The sequence below is a fragment of the Rhinoderma darwinii genome, chromosome 8, assembly GCF_050947455.1.
Source record: "Rhinoderma darwinii isolate aRhiDar2 chromosome 8, aRhiDar2.hap1, whole genome shotgun sequence".
Taxonomy (NCBI): domain Eukaryota; kingdom Metazoa; phylum Chordata; class Amphibia; order Anura; family Rhinodermatidae; genus Rhinoderma; species Rhinoderma darwinii.
In genome coordinates, this window is record NC_134694.1 from 74,548,499 (window position 1) to 74,572,771 (window position 24,273).

General features: G+C 41.6%; 1 protein-coding gene across 2 annotated transcripts; it reads right to left on the reverse strand.

The window, feature by feature from the left end:
• Positions 1-4,254: 4,254 nt before the first annotated feature.
• Positions 4,255-20,281, reverse strand: ZBTB33 (zinc finger and BTB domain containing 33). 2 transcript variants are annotated; one of them, XM_075835767.1, is made up of 2 exons: positions 20,193-20,281; positions 4,255-6,601 (listed from the first exon to the last, which is right to left on the reverse strand). In XM_075835767.1, the coding sequence occupies exon 2, from the start codon at positions 6,597-6,599 to the stop codon at positions 4,572-4,574; it is 2,028 nt and encodes a 675-aa protein (XP_075691882.1). In that variant the 5' UTR covers positions 6,600-6,601; positions 20,193-20,281; the 3' UTR covers positions 4,255-4,571. The 2 variants fall into 2 exon arrangements, with proteins under 2 accessions (XP_075691882.1, XP_075691883.1); XM_075835768.1 differs by lacking the exon at positions 20,193-20,281 and adding an exon at positions 19,682-19,845.
• Positions 20,282-24,273: the final 3,992 nt, after the last annotated feature.

Here is a 24,273-nt window from a genome sequence, read left to right on the forward strand (position 1 = left end):
CGACATTTATGGTAATTATGCCATACACACGTGATGGAAACACCCCATTATTAGGTCTAAAGTCATAGAAGACACCTACTTTATGTCCTGTCTACAGGCTGTTCGTCTAAGGCCTTATTCACACGGACGCGTTATAGGTCCGTGTGACGGCCATCAAAACAACGGCCGTCACACGGACCTATATAATTCAATGTGGCCGTTCACACGGCCGTTTTTTTCAACGGACCCTGGGAAGGGTCAGTGAGAAAATAGGACAGGTCATTTTTTCACGCTTCACACATCCCTTCACACATCCCTTCACACGCTTCACACATCCCTCCATAGACTCTAGTCTATGGGGGATGCGTGATATCGCATCCCACAGCACGGATGCACCTCGGAGGTGAAAAACAACCGCTTTCACGTCCGAGATGCGCAACGCCCGTGTGAATCCGGCCTAAGTTGTAGGCGTCACCATTGTAATCTAGCCTAAGACCGAGGATTTCTATAGCACTTCTGCGGTTTAACTACAGGTGCCAGCATGCCCAACACTTCTCCTTCGTCCGCAGCCTGCTGTTTTATGTTTTGTCCAATCCGCCATACACAGCTCTTTACTTATTCGCTCCAGCTACAGCAGATATAGCAAAGTAAAATCCAGTGTACTTTTCTTTTTTTACATAGGATGACAGAAGCAAATCCTCAATGTAATGTATAGCATACCGATATCTTACTATTATAAGGCCCCACGCACACGAACGTGCTTTTGCGGCCGCAATTCCCCTGAAAATCCACGGGAGAATTGCGGCCCCATTCCTATGGGGCCATGCACACGACCGTGGTTTTCATGGTCCGTGCGTGGCCCCGGAGCCCGGACCGCAGAAAGAACGGGCAAGCCTTATTACGGCAGTGTTCTGTGGTCCGGGCTCATTGAAAACAATGGCCGCGGCCATGAGCACAGCCCGCAATTTGCGGGCGGCTCGCGGCTGTCACTCCGTGGCCGGCCGACCCGGCAATCACGGCCGTGCACATGGCTACGGTCGTGTGTATGAGGCCTAAGTGTTTACAACTCCATGGTCCAGAGATTCAAGCAACTCAATCCATTAACATCTCCTAGTAAACAATTACACATATTTATAACATAAGTTGTTAGAACCGCAACCCTGGAAGTTTTAGCTTTACTTTCCTCTCAACCCTTCCTGTCCTACTACTTGGGCTACCTCTCTCCAGTTTTCTATTAAAAGGCATTTAAATACAGCTGTTACCCGGCATTTTAGCTTATTATATATACAGATACCTGCACCTAGACTTTGTACAATGTTAAGTATCCACAATCGTATAATCACACAAAAACAAATCTCACTATTTTTACCAAATTGTCATTTAAAAATAAAAAAAAAGGCCCATATTCATTTGCCTACTTGTACTATACTAACTACAACAAGCCCATTATTCTGTTCAGATCATTTATATTAAGCATGTAGTAGGAATGCTCAACTACTTAAACAAATGTTGCACGAGTGGAAGGTCCACAGTGCAGGACAGGGAGAAGTACATATGTATACCTAGACTAAAGGAAACTATGTCAATATGAAGTAATCAAACAAATCTACAGTAAGAACAAAAATGTATAAAAATAATTTAAATCTCTTAAATCCAGTGGGGAAAAGTTGAATACTCCATCTAAACTTGGAATAGGTCCAATATGAGAAGGCATCTTGTAACAATGTAGCAAATATACTGAAGTTCTCAGAAAAGTCTTGTGCTGCCAAGCACTAAGGCCAGGGCTACATGTCACATTCATAGCGGCTGCCCCACAATAGCAGGAGAACTTATATTATGGGCAGAAATTCATACTTTGAACATGAGCAATTTTGTTTAGCCAAGGGGATAATAGAAATTGAATGACTTTCATGTGAAGTGAATGTGGTTTTAAAATAAGTGTAAGATACAAGTGGGTGTAATTGTAAGACGACAAAGGATTAAAGGGAGGGGGGTGTCTAAAAACATTTCATGAGTGAAATTCATGGTTTGTGGGCTTTGTGACTGCAGACTACCTAAAAAACCAAACTGCAGTCATGATGTAGAACTAACCAATAAGAAGCCAACTATATACGGAAATATCCTTCATAACCTTGCTCGTTCATTAGCCGATTGTTGCCCTGTTTACACTGGCAATGATCTGGAATGAGCATTCATACAAACGCTCATTTGCATGAACATCGGCCCGTGTAACAGGGCCTTAACTTGCATTTTGGTTAGTGCGATTTTCTAAATTGCAGCTGTACCTGCTGAAGTGTAAGGTGTTGTATCTCCAAAAACACAATGTCTACGTCCAACCAGTAAATAAAACACAAGATTACATTTTGACATGTTTTTTTTTTTCAACCGTTTAACCATTTTGTAGATAATCTGTGGAATCAGGTCTAGAATATTCAAAAATGTAAGCGCGAAAACACTTCATAAAACAAAGTTATTAAAAGGTGAGGCTCTGTCACCAGATTATAAGTGCGCTATCTCCTACATAATCTGATTGGCGCTGTAATGTAGATAACAGCAGTGGTTTTTATTTTGAAAAACGATCATTTTTGAGCACGTTATGAGCAATTTTAGATTTCGTTTCTTAAAGAAACAGTGTCACCAAACTTTTTTTTTTATATCAGTTTTATGTTAGGGTTTTATTAAAAACGTTTATATTTATTTGTGTGTTTGTGTGTTACTTTTTTCTATTTTTACACTTTTTCTTCCCTATGGGGGCTGCCATTTTTTTTTCCATTTCTGTATGTGTCGATTAACGACACATACAGACATGGAATACGGCAGCTCCAGTCCCATAGGGACTGCGAACGGGGCCCGTTCCATCCACTTTGGTGTACGCCGTGTGTGTGGGAACGGCGCATGCGCCGCTACCACACAGTCCAATTTGAAATGCGCTCCGTCCGGCGCCATTTTCCTGTGGACCGGAAGTCGCGGCCGGACAGTAAGATTACTACTTCCGGTCGCAGCTTCGGGACTTGTGCACATGGAGCAGCGGCAGCAGACGGAGCAGACAGACCCGAGGGAGCGGCGGCGGCGACTGGAGCAGGTAAGTTATTTCTATGTATGTTCGTGTTTCAGTGTGTGTTTACTACTGTATGTTAACCTTCTACACTGTGTTTTAACTCAAAAAATGGCGACACACAGTGTAGGAGGTTAGACCGTTCAAACTCCTCGTTTCTCCCGGCACTAGCCAGGATAAAGGAGGGGGGGGGGGGGATTCTGAGAGCTCACTAGAGCGAGGGATTTTTTTTCCCAATTTTGCAGCATAAAGCAATGTGGTTGCTTTACCACATGCAATGCTGCAATTTTGGGAATTGCTCCATCTAGTGACCAGTGCTGGGAAATATTATAAATTGAATCCAATTTATAATATTTCCTGACTCGTGAAAAAAATAAAAAAAATTAGAACAATATTTAATCACCTACACACTAATTGTTTAACTAAAAAAAAAACAAAACATGTTTTGCTGGCAACACATTCCCTTTAAAGACCAACTGGGCGTGTTTTTACTTTTGACCAACTGGGTGTTGTACAGAGAAGTGTATGAGGCTGACCAATCAGTGACCAATCAGCCTCATACACTTCTCATTGTTCCAGCCCAGCATGATCCACAGCACAGTGTTATTGGGCAGTGAAAGAAGCTGGGCTGGAACAGTGAGAAGTGTAGGACACTGATTGGTCAGCGTCATACACTCCTCTGTACAACGCCCACTTGGTCAAAAGTAAAAACACGCCCAGTTGGTCTTTAAGAAAAAAAAATCTAAAATTGCTCATAACTTGCTCAAAAATAATTGTTTTTCAAAATAAAAACCACTGTTATCTACATTACAGCGCCGATCACATTATGTAGGAGACAGGGCACTTATAATCTGGTGACAGAGCCTCTTTAAATCTATCAACTGCCTTCCACTTTACAGGAACATTTTGGTTTTCATTGCATTTTTAGTTTGCCTATAAGGAAACACTATCTCTCCAATAGAGGCCTTTCTGAGTCATCTTCTTTGTGACCTACTTGAGAAAACACCACTTCAGCATTAAGGGAGTGGAAGACCTTCGATTCTGGCCCCTTCACTATCAGAAGGGAAAGTTTTGCTTTGTTTTACACATCAAACCACTGTAGCTTACTTGGCAAGACTTTTCCAAATAAATGCCCACATGAAATATCTTCATTTAAAAGTGCAAACATGCCTATAGTATTGGGAAGCAGGTCTGTCTAACTCACACTTGAACAACATCCGTGAAATGTAATACACCTTTATTTTTTGTGATTACAAAGTTCTGAGCCTAATCATTTCCTATACAATGATTGCGAAAATCAGGTTATGTCAATAGTCTCTGTAAATCTTGCATCATTGGCCTGTTAAGAGAATGCTGAGAAGATGCCCTCACATACTAGTTGTAACTTATAAGAAAGACTAAAACTATGCCGTTTTGTGGGCTATATTAAAATGGTGTATTTAAGATTTAAAAAAACAAAAAAAAAAACAAAAAAACTGTTCACCTGAAGATCATGTACACCATGTTCCTATTACATTGAACTTTAATGTTAATATGATTAATAGGATTCTGGTATAACAAACTCAAATTCAGTACTGCCTTCCGGAGTAGTTGGTTTAAACATGTTCTGGTTGGACTGCTGAATGAAGATATCGTCCCAATTTACAGGTTTTGGCCCATCGTTAGAGTGGTTCTCTGCAGACGCGGGTTCCGTTTTGTCTGGGTCAATGTCATACACGATTCCACCATCATTGATAACGGGGACTGTATTGGAATTTTCAGTTATGTATGCATACTGCCTAATCTGTAAAGTCTTGCATGGATTCAGACGGTAAAGCTTAGAATCGCCAGCAGGGTCCATACTGTGAACAGATCGAATGTGTGAAGCCATGACTTGGTAATTAATAAACGAACTACCACAAGTCAAGCACTGATATCTTCTTTCACCTGTATGGTGAATTTCATGCTTTGTACGATATTCTGCCAGAGGAAAGACTCTCTCACAATAACGACAAGGATATTTCTTTTCCCAGGAGTGAACGTTAAAATGTCTTCGTAAACTTGTCAGACAAACATATGATCTTTTGCATACAATGCAGATATAATAGACTCTTCCGTCAACGATGAGCTCATAGTGATCTTCATGTTTTAATTTCATTCGTTTACGGTTCGGAAAATCATCATCGTCATCATCATCTAGCTTGGAAAACCCTTCCTCGGGATCTTCCTTGATGGGGATTACTATGTCATATGTATCCTCGCCAATATTTGCATAAACTTTGCAACCGGTAGACAATCCTTCAATCTCTGATGCCGTGTCCAATGTAATAATTTTCTTGCCGTCCATTATGCGTCGAGGCTCAGAGGAATCTTTGCTGGTTCCAGAAACAACATCAGCGATTTTAATTTTGAATTCTCCTGGTTTGGAGGATGAGCCGGGGCTGAAGGTAACCACTTGCTTTTTTTGAACTCCATCAAAAGACACATTTTTGTGTGTAATTGTCGGCTGTTCCAAAGATACCGCTGAAGAAACAGGACACGTTGAAATACTGTTTCCATCTAATATCAGTTCTCTCTTGGGCTGAACAATACCAATTGGTTGTAGTTTTGGCAAAATGTGGTTAACGACAGGCGGTGCTTGCTTCTGCGCTGACACTGTAGCAACAGAACAGGAGGCATTTTGGGAAGTCTGGACGGGAAGAGCAGCTGTAACAGGTAAAGGTTGGGGATCAGGAGGGACAAGGGAACCATTTGTAGGTGGATTTGGAGTAGGAAGGCTTGAATTTGTATTGCAGGATGTAGGACCCATGTTTTTTAAAGGGGGTTGGGTTTGAGGTTTAGTGTTCTGATTAAGTTGCGGAGGTTGACTAGATGGTGCAGTTTTGTTTATATCAGAGACCTGGTCATTAGAAGCAAGAGTTGGAATTTGAACAGATTCTTTTTTTTCTGGAGTCACTGGTTTGCCTTGTACAGTCTCTGAACAGAAGATCACATCATCATCATCAGATTCATCCTCATTTGAATCGATTATGGTGTTGGATTCTTTAGTGGATGATAAGGAGAATGAGTCGCCGATGATTGGCATGCCAGAGTCACCCACAGCTTTACTTGTACTAGATGATGGACCACTTGTGTTTTTTGTTGGTTCCCGTGGTTTTGGATCAGAATTAGACTGGGCTTCGCTAGTACCATCCTTAACTCCACCAGACATACTCTTCACTTGTGATAAAGGTATTCCAAGCTCTGCTATAAAAGGAACTCCTAGCAATTTTCCAGATTTTATTAGTTCTTCCAGCATGTCACATTTCACACGGACAATTTTAGCACTGTAAATATAGTTAAGAATTTCTGCGAAAATTTCAGCTCTGATGAAATTCAATTCCACTACCGGCCCAGCAACAATGAACAGTTGGTGGAAATAAGTGCTGCAGGCAGAAAGAATATTCTTGTGAGCTCTGAATTTGCGATCTTCAACGATGACTGTGACATCACAATACAATCCTTGTAGCCGCTGGTCATTTAAAGCTTGCAATAAGCTGCCAGAGTACTGGGTGTCAGTTGCCGTAATCAATTTTTTTGCCTCCATGTCTGCAAGTAAATATAAAAATGTGTCAGCGTGTGAGCAGATCCCCAAATCAATATTCCTCATACATACATAAACACACAGGCAACACATTAATGGTTGATGATAAACTCATCTTAGGAGTACTCTCGTGGGCTAATTGATGCAAGGGTTGCAGAATCACTGTCCTCCAGAGAATATCAAGCAATATTTCACAAATTTCCTTCAGCTTGCATTCTTTGTAGAATATAGAAAAGAGTGCCATCTAGTGACACATTTCTATACGGCCGTAACCCTATCCGTGTTTTACTTTTCTTGTACAAATTCAGTTCATATAAATGTTGTTGTTTTTTTTACATGTTCTGAACTTTCAAGAGAATGCTAAACCTGTGCATGTAACATTTAGTATGTAAATCATTTATGGGGTAAATAAAAAAATAGTGTAAAATGTATTTCGTTTTTATTTTAGAACTTTTATTTACTTTTTGGCACCAGGCACTTTCATGGTATGTAAAGAGTGATCGGGTGTAGCGATGGCTAATGGATTTCCATTTTAGCATTTGCATGGTTCTTAACCAACTATTCTCCTAAAATGTTACCATTATGTCCTTGGCAAAGAAGGAGTTGTACAGGATTAGAAAAACATAGCTGCTTTCTTCCAAGAACAGCACCACAACTGTCCACAGGTTGTGTGAGGTATTGCAGCTCAGCCCCATTTTATTAAAAGGAGCTGATCCGCAACAGCTCTAGCTCGGTTTTCTAATCTGCTGGATGTGAAGTCACATTGGACTACACATCACCTGCAAACATTTTATAAACAGGTCAAAATATATTTTTATAGCCTGTCTCTGCATTCATCTCAGCGTCAGGGCACCTTTCTCTGAAGCGGCTTCTAACATATTCAAGATGAGGCCGCACTAATGTTTTGTATATTGGCAAGATTATGTCTCTCGAGCCATTGCTTCTTTTTACACAAGTCTCCTGTGCGGCCTTAGAAGCAGCAGACTGGCACAGCACGCTAATACACGGAGATCCTTATCCTTTATCGAATGTCCAGACACATGTTAGCGGCTATGGAGGATGGTGTAGCTTGCATAAAATGGTCAAGCCCAGCCTCTGCTTCCCTTTGAGCCATCATCAGAGCCATACTTTTGACATATATCCATCTCAGCTATTCCAGCTGGCTCACTCAGGATCGTGCAGTTTCTCTGCAGGTATATGACCAAAAACGTGGGCCGGACTGTGGACACGTTAATGCAGACGTCACGGCTGTTTTTTGGGGGGGGGGGGGGAGATGTAGATTGTCTGTAATTAAAAATTTCTGACGTTTAAAAAAAAAAATACTAGATTTAAAAAAAAAACAAAAAACATGACTGGTCAAAAATATTATAATGTGACGCTCTGCTATACAACAAGGGAATGTGTTGTACGTCCAAATTAGTGGGGGGGGGGGGGGGGAGAGAAAAAGAAGAACGAGTGAAGTTATTTAAACAATCCAAGATCCAGCCTGTGTCAGGTTGTATAACAACCCCATTGTATTGATGGCCTAAACACAGGGAGGCAGCTAGAAGAGGCCAATAAATATAGTGACAACAGCTTTTGTTTTTTTAAACCATTTAATGACATTTTACATTAAAAGCAGTGATGAAAAACTGCGACAATTTCACCTCTCAAAAAACTGCTGCTGGGCAAAATAAAAAAAAATCACGTCATCCCTTACAATTTTCTCACAACTACCCTACATAATGAGGCGTATTTTGGAGCGTAAAATGTTTGTATTACGCTCTAAAATACACCTGTATACAGCTTCCTATTGTAGGTACGCATCAAAAACGCTTGCAAAAATCAAAAACGCTCAAAAAACACCTGGATTTCAGAGGCTGCTTTCTCTTGAAAACAGCCTTGTATTTTTGAGCCTGAATATATGGCATGTGCACGTAGCCTTCATGACCACACAGGGAACCATAATACATCGCCCATAGAACTTTAGGACCATTTTATGCAGAAGATTTTTTTTTAATTCGCCGATTCGCATTGCTGCTAGGGAAAAGTATCTCCGCAACATTCTTGCACATGTAGTGCCTACGAGCCCTAAGAGGATCTCAAATTAATGGTTTACAGTGAAAGAACATGGTGATATTATGGATAAATCTGCCCCACTTATCAAAAATACTTCCTTTTATGATCGTAGTGGTCGCCATAGGTCTCGTGTCAAAACCAAAACTGCCTCAGGCTATAGCCACGACATTCCCCTAGCATTTCTGATGTCATAAATAGCAGTTCAGTAAGTAATCCCGTTACGTCAGATATCATTGGTAATGGTACATTTGTTACATAGGGAAACACTTATTCTGCTGCGACTCACAGGCGACCCGGTGAACTCCGAAACAAAGGTTCAGTCACATGTACCATTAGATTTGCAGTCATTTAGCACATAAGCCAGACAGGTCATTGTAGGGAACATGATTTTATAAAATCCTATTTACACAATGTAGACGAAAACTGTTAAAAGGCCTTCGAAAGAGATATTTTTTTTTTTTAAATAAAGTGTATCCGTGTGTTTGGTGCAACTTTCTAATACATTTTTATTGAAAATAATTGTATCTTTTTGAGATAGAGCCGAATTGTATACGGTATACAAAGCAGCTATATTGTGTGCCGAGATCTGAATCCATCAGTCGGACTGATGGGTTTAGTGACAGCGGGACTGATGGGTTTAGTGACAGCGGGTCCCGCGTGTGGATCCACCTGTAATCGATCACATCTAAGTCATGACCTTAGATGCGATGGATATCAAGTGGACCCTGCGTGTCAGAGACACGCAGGACCTGCTGATACTGAACCCGTCAGTCCCACTGACCTGACAGGTAAAGGATTCAGCGTAAGATACTATACAGAGCAGCTGTATCTCAAAAAGTTAATTTTTTTTTTAAATAAAAATGAATTATAAAGTTGCACAAGACACACCGATTGACCTTTTTATGAAAAAAATAAATTGCTTTCAAAAGGTATACATAGCACTTAAACACACTGATACACGTAAAAAAAAAAAAGCTTTTGAAGTTTTTTTTTTTTAAAACCAGTCTGCCGGATCCAACTTGTTTTGTTATTGATTTGCTATTTTTTTTGTTCCCACTTTGGATCATACCTGCCATGTTCACAATACAAAGCGGATTCCCAGAGAAAACAGCCTCTGAATCCAGAAGTTTTTTTTAACCCCTTAATGACCGGACCTGAAAAGGTCTTAATGACCAGCTACATTTTTCAGTTTATACTATACCTCTCTGCATTTCAGCAGCCATAACTTTTTTATTTTTTCATTAACGTGACCGTATGAGGCCTTGTTTTATGCGGGAGAAATTGTATTATTTTTGTATTGTATTGTATTATTTTTTCACAGTTTGGAGGCAGAAAATTACAGCGTGAATATAGGAAACAGCGTTTCTCTGCATAATTTTTCTTGTTTATTTTGTTTCCCATCCACGTTTCACACTAAATAACCTGTTATATTAACCCCTTCCCGATATTTGCCACATGGGTACGCCATGGAAAGCCATGACTTCCTGCAAATTGCTGTATCCATACGCCAAATGTTTGGCACCGGCTCAGAAGCTGAGCCGGAGCAATCATTGCCAGATCTCAGCTGTATCCGACAGCTGACATCCGGCTGTAATGGCGGGGACCGAAATTAGCGTCGATCCCTGCCATTAACCCCTTAAGTGCAGCGCTCAAACGCGATCGTTGCACTTAAGGTGCTTGCAGCTCATCGGAACCCCAGCAATGAAATTGCCGGGGTTCCGGTGGCTGCAATGGCAACCGGAGGCCTAATACCGGCCTCCCACTCTACCTAGCACGGCAGCCGGTCAGGACCCACCCGGCAGCGGAGCCTGACCGGCTCCCGTAGCCTTCGGCAAGATGGCGCCGGCTCAGGAGCTGATCCGGCGTCATCAGCGGTGGAAGTCAGTTGTATGTTACAGCGGACATCCACCTGTAACTGCAGGAACCGGAGCTAGCTCCGATCCCTGCCATTAACCCCTTCGATGCAGCAATCGAAAGCGATTGCTGCATCTTAGCGGTTGCTAGCAGATCGCCAGCCCTGACAGGCAATCAGGACTGGCGACTGCTGCTATGGCAACATGAGACACAATGCTCAGCCATGACTAAGGACGAGGCTATCGTCTGAAACGCGTAGGCTACGCATTCATTTTTCTTCCATCTACATCCACCTTACCCGCTGGGGGAATAAGACTCCCTGTTTTTATGTATATTTATCCAATAAAATTGGAACTAGATTCCATTTTAACACATTTTTGAACAACTTTGCATTTTTTGCGCTGGATCTCAACCACTTCTCTGCTACAATTTCACCAACGTGTGCCGACACGAGGATCCGTGCGCAACAGGAATTTGAAATTCTTCTGCCCTAAGGTGAGCTGGAGGTCCCCTCCCATTTACTTTCTATTACAGAAGCCGATCAGGCCCCGCCGGGAGGCGAAGCCTAATCAGCTTGCTGTCAGTGAATAACTGACAGATCTAATACATTGCACTACATAGGTAGTGCAATGTATTAGAAAAAAAAACATCAGACAGTTGGACCTTCAAGTCCCCTAGTGGGACTTGAAAAAAAAGTGTAAAAAAAGTATAAAAAAAAAAAAAAAAAGTTTGAAAACAATAAAAGTTTCAAGTAATAAAATAAAACACAATCGCCCTTTTCTCTTATCAAGTCCTTTATTATTGAAAAAAAAATAATAAACCATACGTATTTGGTATCGCTGGGATAGTAACGGCCTGAGCTATAAAAATATTATATTATTTATTGCACGCAGTGAACAGCGTAAAAAAAACGTTACCAGAGTTTGTTTTTTGGTCACTTTGAACTACAAATATTGGAATAAAAAGTGATCAAAAAGTCGCACGTATCCAAAAATGGTACCTATAAAACCGTCTCGCAATAAACAAGCCCTGATACAACTCCGTCGACAAAAAAGTTATGGTTCTCCACAACATGGTGACAGAAAAAATACATTATTTTTACAAAAGTAATTTAATTGTGCAAAAAGTTGTAAAACATAAAAAAGTGCTATAAATGAGGTATCGCCGGAATCGTACTGACCCGCAGAATAAAGTTAACATGTAATTTAGAACGCTTGGTGAACGATGTATAAAAAATAAAACTATGGCAGAATTGCGGTTTTGTGTTTACCTTGCCTCCCAAAAAATAGGATAAAAGGTGATCAAAAAGTCGCATGTACCCCAAAATGGTACCAATAATAACTACAGCTCGTCCCGCAAAAAACAGCCCTCATACCACTACGTCTATGAAAAAATAAAATTAGTTATGGCTCCAATAAGTCAGGAAATAAAAAATATTCAATTGTGCCGGCCCGAGGGAGAACATTTCTTCTGTTTCAAGAGGCGATTTATCAAGGACCTAAAATTAGGGAACCAGGAAGGGGAGAGCCCAAACATATCTGCTGGAAGCGAGGGTGCCCGTATTATACCAGGACAACACTTTCCCAGCAAAATTCCCCAAACTGCAAAGGTGCGGAGTGTGGACCAAACAGTGGATAAGAAAGGACGCCATTTATCAGAGCGACACCGGCCTGTGCAGAAAGAATTGCTTCACAGCGTAACACACATCTATGGATCATTTTATTGTTTTTTTACCACATTATTATACCACCTGACTATGCCCCTTATATACACCGCCCGGCTTACATGTACCCCACATTATAAATGGAAACACCAGCAATACTCAAACAAATCTACTACCAAGCTAAATCCACGCTCCAAAAGCCAAATGGCACTCCCTCCGCTCTGAACCCTATAGCGTGCCCAAACAGCAGTTTACTTCCACATATATGGCATCGCCATACCCGGGAGTACCTTTTTACCAATTTTTGGGGTGTGTGTCTCCAGTGGCATAAGCTGGGCATGACATATTTGTCACTGAAATGGCATATCTGGGGAAATATATACATTTTTAATTTGCACCATCCACAGTGAAATCATTTATGGAAAAGACATGTGGGGTGAAAATGCTCACTACACCCCTTAATAAATGCCTTGAGGGGTGTAGTTTCCAAATGGGGTCACTTCTCAGGGGTTTATTTTATTATTTCACATCTGAGCCTCTGCAATTGTGAACCAATACTCTGTTAATCTCCAAATTAGGCCTCAATTTGACATGGTACGCTTTCACTACTGAGCCTGGTCGAATGTCCAGGCAAAAGATTAGGGCCACATGTAGGGTGTTTCTAAAACCGGGAAACACAGCATAATAATTAGAGAGCTGTCTTGTTATGGTGGCACAATCTGGGCACCACATATTGGCATATCTATGGAAAAAAAATCCAATTTTCACTCTGCAACATTGAGTGCACACTAATTTCTACAAAACACCTGCAGGGTTAACATGCTCACTACACCCCTAGGTAAATGCATTGAGGGGTGTAGTTTCCAAAATGGGGTCACTTCTGGGGGGTTTCCACTGTTTTGGTCTCACAGGTGACCAGAAACCAATCCAGCAAAATCTGCACTCCAAATAGCACTCCTTCCCTTCTGAACCCTGCCGTGTGCCCAAACAGCAGTTTATGATCACATATGGGGTATTGCCGTACTCTGGAGAAATTGCTCTACAAATGTTGGGTTCTTTTTTTCCCCTTTATTTGTTGAGAAAATGAAAAATTTTGCGCTAAAGCTACGTCTTATTGAAGAAAAATGATCGTTTTTATTTTCACTGCCCAATTCTAATAAATTCTAACATATGTGGGGTCAAAATGCTTACTACACCCCTAGATGAATTCCTCAAGGGGTGTAGTTTCCTAAATGGAGTCACTTTTTGGCCGTTTTCATTGTTTTGTCCCCTCAGGGGCTTTGCAAATGCGACATGGCCTCCGCAAACCATTCCTGCTAAATGTGATCTCCAAAAGCCAAATAGAGCTCTTTCACTTCTAAGCCCTGCAGTGTGTCCAACCAGCCGTTTATTACCACATGTGGTGTATTGTTTTGCTCGGGAGAAATTGCTTTACAAAGTTTGCGGTGCTTTTTCTCCTTTAGTCCTTGTGGAAATTAGAAAAAAAATCCGGAAAAAAAAATAATAAAAATTGCTGAACCTACATTTTCTTTGAAAAAATGTACATTTTAATTTTCACGGCCTACTTACAATAATTTATGTAAAAAAACCTGTGCGGTCAAAATGCTCACTATACTCATACTTACATAATTTCCTTGAGGTGTGTAGTTTCCCAAATGGGGTCACTTTTGGGGGATTTCCACTGTTTTGGCACCGCAAGAGCCCTTCAAACCTGACATGGTGCCGAAAATATATTCTATTAAAAATAAGGCCCCAAAATCCTTTCAAGAAAATTTCAAAATGCTATTTTTACAGGGGCCAGTTCAGTTGTGAAGTGGCTTTGAGGGCCTTATATATTAGAAACCTTCAAAATGTCACCCCATTTTAAAAACTTCACCCCTCAAAGTATTCAAAAAAGCATTTAGAAAATTTCTTAACCCTTTAGACTTTTCACAGGAATTAAAGCAATGTAGATGTGAAATTTACAAATTTCATATTTTTTTACAGAAATTAATTTTTAATCCAATTTTCTTTATAACACAGAAAGTTTTACCAGAGAAATGCAACTCAATATTTATTGCCCAGGTTCTGAAGTTTTAGGAAATATCCCACATGTGGCCCTAGCGTGCTACTGGACTGAAGCACCGGCCTCAGAAGCAAAGGAGCACCTAGAGGATTTGGGGGGTCTCCTTTTTTTAGGAATATATTTTAGGCACCATGTCAGGTTTGAAGAGGACTAAACAGTCGAAACCGCCTAAAAGTGTCCCCATTATGGAAACTACACCACTCAAGGCGTTTTTCTAGCATTTTGACCCCACCGTTTTTTTTTTTTTGCAGAATTTAGTGGAATTAGTCTGTGAAGGTGAAAACCTACTTTTTTCTACTAAAACATAAGAATGTTTCCAAGGAATAAAGGAGAAAAAGCACCCCAACATTTGTAAAGCAATGTCTCCCGATTACAACAATACCCATTATGTGGTCATAAACTGATGTTTGGACCAACAGCAGGGCTCAGAAGGGAATGGTTTTCGGTGCCATGCCGCATTTGCAACGCCCCTGAGGGACCAAAACAGTGGAAACCCCCCAAAGGTGATCCAATTTTGGAAACTACACCCCTCATGGAATTTTTCTAGGGATATAGTTAGCATTTTGACCCCACAGGTTTTTTTGTAGAATTTAAAGAGGCCCTGTCACCAGATTTTGCAACCCCTATCTGCTATTGCAAATGGCAGGTCCTGCCCCAGGTCCTGCATCGTGTCGGCCACATCGGCACCAGAGGCTACAGTTGATTCTGCAGCAGCATCAGCATTTGCAGGTCCTGCATCGTGTCGGACCAGCGAGGACACATCGGCACCAGAGGCTACATCGACTTACCTGCAAACGCCGATGCTGCTGCAGAATCAACTGCACTGAACTGAACCACAGGCCTCCGAAGCAAAGGAGCACCTAGGGGATTTTGAGGCCTCCTTTTTATTAGGCACCATGTCCGGTTTGAAGAGGTCTTGTGGTGCCAAAACAGTGGAAACCCCCCAAAAATGACCCTATTTGGCAAACTACACCCCTCAAGGAACTTATCGAGGAGTATAGTGGGCATTTAGATGCCACAGGGTTTTTGCTGCATTTTGTGGAATTAGGCTGTGCAAATGAAAATCAATTTTTTCCGATAAAAGGTAAAAAGTTTGACAAGGAAAAGCGAAGAAAAAGCACCCCAAAATTTGTAAAGCAGTTTCTCCCGATTACAGCAATAACCCACATGTGGTCATAAACTGCTGGGTGGACAAACGGCAGAGCTCAGAAAGGCAGGAGCACTATTTGGCATGTAGAATTTGCTGGATTGGTTTCTGTGCGCCATGTCGCATTTGCAGAGCTTCTGAGGAACCAGTACATGGGAAACCCTTTAAAGGGTGACCCCATTTTGGAAACTAGACCCCTTAAGGAATTCATTATAGTTTTCATGGGGTGCACACAACTTTTTGATCGGCTTTTATTCTATTTTTTAAGAGGCGTGGTGACTAAAAAAAGAGCAATTCTACTATTGTTTTAGTCTTCTTTTTTTTTTTTCTTTACAGCATTCACCGTGCGCTATAAATGACATTCACTTTATTCTGTGGGGCGATACGATTACAGCGATACCAGATGTTTATAGTTTTTTTTATGTCTTATGGCGTTTGCACAAGACGACACTTTTTTTATAAAAAATTATTTACTTTTTGTGTTACCTTATTCTAAGAGCCATAACTTTTTTATTTTTCCATCAAGAAAGTCGTGTGAGGACTTGTTTTTTGCGTAACGAACTGCAGTTTTGATCAGTACCATTTTTCGGTACATGCCACTTCTTAATCTCTTTTTGTTCCATTTTTTGGGAGGTGAAGTGACCAAAAATTTTTTATTCTGGTATGGTTTATTATTATTTTCTTTTATGGCGTTCACCGCGCGGGATAAATAACAAAATTATTTTGTAGTTCAGGCTGTTACGGACGCGGCGATACCAATTATGTATAGTTTATTTACTTTTGTTTTTTTTAATAATAAAAGGACTGATAAGGGAAAAAGGGGGGTTTTTACTTTTATTACTTTAAAACTTTTATTTTTACACAACTTTTTAACTTTGTCCCACTAGGGAACTTGAAGGCAGGAGGCCCTGATCGCAATTCTAATACACTGCCCTACATGCGTAGTGCAGTGTATTAGAGCGGTCAGCTACTCGCTGACAGCAAGCATATGGGGTCATGACTTTGTCAGTATCCACTAGGCTTCCGTAGATGACGTAGCCGGAGTCCATTCTTAGGACTCTGGTTGCCATCGCCGCCCGCTATCATGTAGCAGGTCGTCGATGGCGGTTTAACACCCAAGAAGCCGCGATTGCTATTGAAAGCAGCTTCTAAGGGGTTAATCGGCGGGGATCACTGCAATCGGTCCCTGCACACTGAGCTGTGATAGCCTGCTGTCGGAAACGGCAGCTATCACAGCTCATGAACACACCCGGCACGGTATTTTATCCATGACATACTATTATGTCATGGAGCGCGAATGATGCAGTTACCATGACATAATAGTATGTCCCAGAGCGTTAAGGGGTTAAGGTACCATATAATGTACTGGGAAACTGAAAAAAAGGATTGGTTCACAGTTTTTGGCAGGAGGAAAATCTGCCTCAAAATTCTGTTTGGAATTTTGAGGCAGATTTTTGCAGCATTTTCCCCCCGCGGCCATTGAGCGCCGTGGGCATAAAACGCCACGAAATACGCATTCTCTGCCTCCATTGATGTCAATTGGAGGTCAGAGGCGCAAACGCCCGAAGATAGGGCCTGTCCCTTATTTTTCCCGCGAGCCGGTTTTTCCGCTCGCGGGAAAAAACTCCTCCGCCTCCCATTGAAATCAATGGGAGGCATTTTCGGCGGGGTTTCCGCGTAAAAAAACCTCTGTGTGAACTGGCCTTAAGAGCATATTTTTTTGCGGGACAGGTGTTCGTTTTTATTTGTACTCTTTTGGGGTACGTGTGACTTTTTGATCACTTTTTATTCTTAATCTTGGGAGGGGTGGTGACCAAAAAATATCGACGCTGGCATAGTTCAGGTTTTTTTTCACTGTGCGGAAAAAATAACATTACTTTGGGTCCTTATGTGTACTTTTTTTTTTTTTAATGGTTTCATTTTTTTCCTGTAATAAAAGACTTATTATAGGAAAAAAAACTTAATTTTACACTTTTCGAAAACATTTTTATTAACTTTTCTTCTTACTTTTTACACTTTCTTTTTTGACCTGCAGCACTGATCGCTGCTACAATACATTACACTACCAATTAGTGTAATGTATTCCAACTGTAAGTGTGACGTCACAGTCACTGACAATAAGCCTATGAGGATCAGCCAGAGACTTGGTCCTCATAGGCTTCCATACAAGCCAGACCCGGAGGCCATTGTCTGGCATCTGGTTTCCATGGCAACCCCCACAATTGCATGGGGGCGGCCAATGTGCTACAAACCCCCTAAATGCGGCGATCGCAATCGATCACCGCATTTAAGGGGTTAATTGCCTAAATCAGCGTTGAGGAGCCGCTGATTGGCAACACTGGAATGTCAGCTGTCGGGGACAGCAGACCTCCCGGTTCCCGATGCACACTATCGCCGACAGTGTGCATCGGGAATGACACAGTGACTTCCTGTCACTGACAGGGAGCCTATCAGGACCAGCCGGAGTCTGGTCCTGATAGGCTTCTGTCCATGGCAGACACAGAGGTCATTGTTTGGCCTGTGGTTGCCATTACTTGTAACGTATTGTATGCTAATACATCCTACGGTGTCACTATGGCTCAGGCTGCTGTTGGGGCAACACAATTTGGTATGGTTTTTCAGATGGAATTCCCTGAGGAGCCCAGGGTGAATACGCCCTGCGCTTTTACGCAGTGTATCCACCCTCTGTGAACATACCCTAATAATACACCATGTATGAACTACATACTACGTGCGGTTTGTCATTGAAATCAATAGGAAGCTGTTTGCAGGCGTATTTTCAGAGTAGTTAGGTGATTATTACGCTCTGAAAATGTTGTATGAACACGGTCTTAAATACTAAGAATTGGGCAAAACCGCACAAACATATATGATTAGATAAATGTCAGGGATGGGGTTGTAAACGTGGAAGGTGCAAAAATTTGTAAAAAAATTGAAATTTCCTTCGGTTATGAATATAGGCTACAAACCCAGGAATATAGACTACAACCCCATGCTTTATATCTATGCTGCCCGTGTCCTCCGATTTACTTGATCTGAGTTGTCACCAATCCCAGCAAGCACTGCCGCTTTGTCATCACACCCTGGTAATGGATTAATGCCAGGCATAGGTATAACATGGCAACAATCTCAATGTGTAGATCCCATCCCCTCATTAGGGAAGGCTGTGTCTCATTGGCTATGGGGAACATTTACTAGCACATGCGGCTGGAATGAAAATATAAGAGGAGGACTGACATCTCGGCTGGATTCAGGTGGTCCGCTGCCGGGCCACCATTCCTCATCATGTAGCCCTGAGCCTGTTATCATTGTGCACAATTCTCCTTGCCACATGCTTTCCCTCCCCCTCCTCCTAGAACTGCCTGAGGAGCCAACATTGCAGAGATTTTTTTTTTCCCCTTTTCATCTACAAACCTTAGACGTGTGTCGGTCTTATTACTGTCCTAACACGGCAGCGCATCGGACTCTGATGAAAAGGACGATTTACGTCAAGATTTTGTACACTAACGAATTCTCAGGATGGTGCCTGGCATTGGAGAACTGGATGTTTTCATACATTACCATTCACCTCTATGATAGTGTGTAACGAGAACATGCAGAAAATCCCCCTGAACACATCCACGGAGACTTCAGTGGACAATGCAGTGAAATAAGTCACGGGGGGCGAGGTGCCAGATACATGAGCGCCCATCACACCCCCCCCCCCCCCCATCATTTGCTGCACTTTGAGGTGTATGTCCAGCACGGTCCTCTTTGTAACACTATTAAGCCCCTTTGAGCAGCATCTTCCCCTCCCTCCTCCCGCTCTCTATCCATGTGCTGCACCAAGTCACACTTCCATTATCACAAATCAATCACTTTCCCTAGAGCTCGTATAAGGCGGTCGGCCGATGTCGGACATGTTTTCCATTGAGCTCTACACTCACAATAACACACTCCCCAGTGCAGCGGAGACGGGAACTTCCACTGGTTCCCATGCTGCCCTCGCCAGCGGCCTACACATCCAGCCAAGGCGCCGGCCCATAAGGCCTCACTGCCCGCGAACACGGTGCAACCCTAAATGCATCCACCCCTGCCCCGTGTACAGCCCCGAGCCTCACACAAGCATTACAACATGGCGGCAACGGCGCTCACAAAGGAAGAGAGACCGGGACCTGCTACTGGCGCTAACGCGTCTAGGCCCCGAGGTTCATTATACTACATTGTCGTCGCTGCTCCATAAACCGAGCTCTGACTACTGCCCTGGTGACGGGGGCTGCTGTAGTACAGACCACGGACGGTCCCTGTGAAGTATTTACCTGGTGTCCCCGGGCCACCCGGTCCCTCAGCTTCCGCAGACAACGAATGAACAAGCTCCTCCCGCAGACACCGAACACCGCTGTAATAACAAGCTCTGGCCTGCAGAGGGCACCCAAGGCGAGCCCCCCCACTGACCGAACTGTAGACTGAAGCACTCGGAAAATGTCGACAATTTCCGTTAATGGGAAACCTCGCGAGATTTCCCTTTTTGTTAATATAACGCGCTGGGTTTTGTTTTTTTTACGAGGAGTACATGATGGCGTGAAGTATTGCTAAATATCATGTCATATTAAATAAAGCTGCCAAAGATGTTGTCTTTTCATGAAGTAACGTCTCTACTAAACCGCTTTATGATTACACTATGCATTGATGACGCCATATTACTGAATGAAGTAAAAAAAACATCGCTCTTTGTTCTGCCTCACAATGCAGTTAGGCGGTAACTAAGAGTAATCAGCGCCCCCTAGTGTTCAGTTGTTAAAATTACATTACAGTCACTATTTTGCTGACCCTCGTGATTTTGCGATCTCTAGGGCGCGTTCGTTGTTGCGCGTTCATTGTTGCGCGTTCATGTGAGAGCTGTCCTGGGTTCTGCTTCCTTGTTTCGCGGTCCTTTGTGTGCCAGTTGGAATCCAAGCAGTTTAGAACTTACTGAATAATTAACAACTACCTTTTATGATGTTATTATTCAAAAAAATATCTCTTTTACTGGGTGGGAACTTGACCAATACATTTCTCTTAACCCCTTAGTGTCCAGATGTCAGGTGGTATTTTTATTCCTTCCACCAAAGGTTTTTTATAGCATAAATACTCTATTTAGAATTAGTAAAGAATCACTGGAATAATGATAGAGCTTTATAAAATATAACTTTTACTTCATATTGTTTAAAATAATGTGCAAAACATACACACAGGACAAATTTAAAGGCTAAAAATGTGCTCTCTTTTGTGAGAGAAAACTGACATTCTGTACGTTTTGTGCAGAGTAAATGCAAAGCTCCAAATATTACTGCATAAAGGAGGAGGTTTTTTCAAAGGTATATTTTGGGGTAATCCACCCCCCTACCCATTCTATAGTGTGTCCAAGTCCATCTTGATCCTGTAGCTGGGGACTGGGAAACCTCCTATTTTCCTTTTATATGTGTCCAGGCAGATAATGCTGTTCTCCCGACGCGTTTCCTTGTGGCCAAGATTCTTCAGGGGAGTTTAGGCCAATTAGCCTCTATGGTCAGAGGCTTTGGAGCAAGAAAAAAGATAAATCCTATGCAGTGGCAAAGAAAGTTAAGTGCATCTGTTCCCACGATGCTGGGATAAACGCCTGTCACGGCGTGTAACGTCCTCCCTCACATGTGTAAGGAGTCCTCTATTTATCTCAGGAGATCCTCCCCACCCCTATGACGTATCTGTGGGTGTGTTCATGAGTAGCAACTGTAGCGATGTCAACAAAGGAAAAAACCTTCCAAAAGAAGGCAGATATCCATGTCTGCATGAGCAGCACATAGCTCCTCCCACCAGGGCCGACAGCCAATGAGTTAGTGTGTCCTGTCACAGCTGGTGATTCGCTTTATTTGCAGCTGAGCCGGCCGTCTGTGAACAGGAGCATAAAGAATGCCTGTCTACACGTGATGAAATCCATTGGAATGTAAGACCAGGAGGGAGGGAGGGGATAAGATGTGTTCTAAAGTCTCCTACGGTGTTTAGTTAATATCAGTAAATGTTTTATACTGCCTATTAAACCGAGATTAATGGACTACATCAAAGGGGCCCATTTCTTTATTTCAATGGGTTTTAAATTTTATTTTATTGGATATTTTTTAGCAGTATTTACCAGTCTATTATTCTCATATAGAAGGTAATGAACTCTCATTGCAAACCTGTCTATTAAAAAAATGGAAAAATCTTGCTAGCAAAGGAAGTAAAGTTATCATCCAGTTGTTGATAATTGTATTTATGGCTCCCATGTCACATATGAGAACAAAAAGGAGTTATATATGTATAATAAATTTTTAGCAATGGATCTAAAACTATAAATATTATTTTTATTTTTATTTTTCATTATGAAAACCTAGTCTTCAGTGGGATTTATATGAAGCAACAGTAATTGATTTGTTCGTTTAGTCCATATGGAATTACGGAACCCATTCTAAATATCCACTTAGACTCCCTTTGGAGGACCACTTTATCTATGTCTCCTCCCCTTGGTGATGGATGGATAAGCTCCATAGCTATAAATTTGAGGCATTTTGCATCTCCCCCATGTTTTAGATGTACATGTCTGGCTACTGGTTTATCCCTATCGTTCGCAATGTCCCCTAGGTGTTCCAAAACCCTCTTTTTAAATTCCCTGGTAGTTTTGCCTATATAATCCATGGGACAGCTACAGGTGATTTTGTACACTACATTTTTGGAACTACAATTAATGAAGTCTCTGATTTTATAGTTTTTGCCAGTGTATGAGCTTGTAAATTCTTTCGTGTTTGATACTGCAGGGCAGGCTTTGCAATGTCCGCATTTATAACACCCATTTATCTTTGCATGATCTAACCAACAGAGACCCTTTTGGGAGTTTTTTAAGTGGCTATGTGTAATCCTATCTCCAATGCTCCTACCTCGTCTATATGTAATCTGTGCCCATGGGGATATCGCTTCACTTAGATCAGGATCCATTTGTAAAATACCCCAATGCTTCCTGAGTATCCCTTTGATGATTTTATCAGATCTATCAAAAGTTCCAATCAACCGTATCGGTTGTTTGGATACCTCTATCTTTTTTGGGATAAGTAGTTCTTCCCGTTTCTTTTCTTTTGCATGTTGGTAAGCCTCCTTTAGAGTCTTCAACGGATATCCCCTCTCAAGGAAACGGCTTTTAAGATCTTTGGCCTGTTCTCTGAATTCTCGTTCATTGGAGCAATTTCTCCTTAATCTAAGGTACTGCCCCTTGGGTATGCCTCTTTTCAGTGGGATAGGATGATGACTTTCCCATCTGAGCAGGCTATTTGTCGAGGTTGGTTTTCTATATACAGTGGATTTTAAACCTCCTATCTCATTTTTGGAGATACAGACATCCAAAAATGGTAAACATTCACTGCTAGATTCAAAAGTGAATCTTAGGCCAATGATGTTGTTATTCAATGCATTTGCATAATTTCTGAATTCTCTTTCTGGTCCACCCCATAGAACGAACACGTCATCTAGATAACGTGCCCACATCAAGATAGGAAGATTTAGAAATTGGCGTTCATCTGTGAATACCATCGTTTCTTCCCACCAACCCAGGAGCAGATTAGCATAAGTTGGTGCACATGAGTTACCCATGGCTGTGCCCCTGAGTTGATGGTAGATCCGGCCATTGAAAAGAAAGTTGTTCTTTGTCAAAACGAATCTTAACAATTCTATAACAAAGGCATTGTGTCTCTGTAGATGAACACCTCTTGTGTTCAAGAAGAACTCAACGGCTTTAATACCCATTATATGTGGAATTGAGGAGTATAGCGCCTCCACATCAATGCTTGCCAGGATTGTGTCATGCTCTACCGTAACCTCATTGATTTTTAATAAGAGATTCATGGTGTCTTTCGTGTAAGAGGGTAATGCTTCAACAAAATTTCTCAGAACTTTATCCAAATAAATACCCACATTTTGCGTTAAGCCCCCTATCCCCGATACTATGGGGCGCCCTTTAAGAGGGGTGATTCCTTTATGGACCTTTGGAAGGGCATAAAAAGTGGGGGTTTGCGGGTTTTCAATGGCCATGAATTTGAATTCATTTAGATCTATGAGGCTCTCTAATCGGGCCTGATTCAGAATATCCAAAAGTTCCTCTCTGTCTTTCTGTATAGGGTTTTTCTTCAAGATTTCGTAACTGTCCTTATCATTTAGAATGGTTTGACACATCTCTATATAGTCCCTTCTATTAAGAACCACCGTGTTACCCCCTTTGTCAGAGGCCTTTATGATTATATTTTCATCTCTTTCCAGTGCCATTAATGCCAGATGTTCCTTTCTAGTGAGATTGGAAGATTTGTTGGATGTTTCAATTTCCATTAAGTCCCTCGTTACAAGTTCCTGGAAAACATCAATGATGGAGACATCACCTATCGGAGGCATTTTACAACTTTTCAATTTACATTGGGTAAAAGGACCTTCACCTCTTGCTTTTTCATTTGATGAAAGTAAGGTTGCCAAATTCCTTGCGTGTGGTAGTTCCGTTAGAGTTAATCCTAGTTCCTGGCAATCTTTTTTATCTTTTATCTTGTATAGTTTGTGCCACTTGAGTTTCCTGGTGAAGAGGTTAATATCTTTGACCCAGTTGAATACTTCATAAGTCATGGTAGGTACGAAAGATAAACCCTTATTTAGTATATACATCTCCAATTCAGATAAGGGTCTATTTGATAAATTTATAACCCTCATCTTGGTTTTGTTTATCTCTGGTTGTTTGTCCTGTTCCGTAACGGATATGGTATTTTCTGTCCTTCCTTCTCTAAAAAAGGAGAGGACCCCTTAGTGTCCAGCCTGTTTTAGGCCCTAATGACCAATCTATTTTTTTTAGTTTTTCTATAGTCGCATTCAAAGAGCTATAACTTTATTT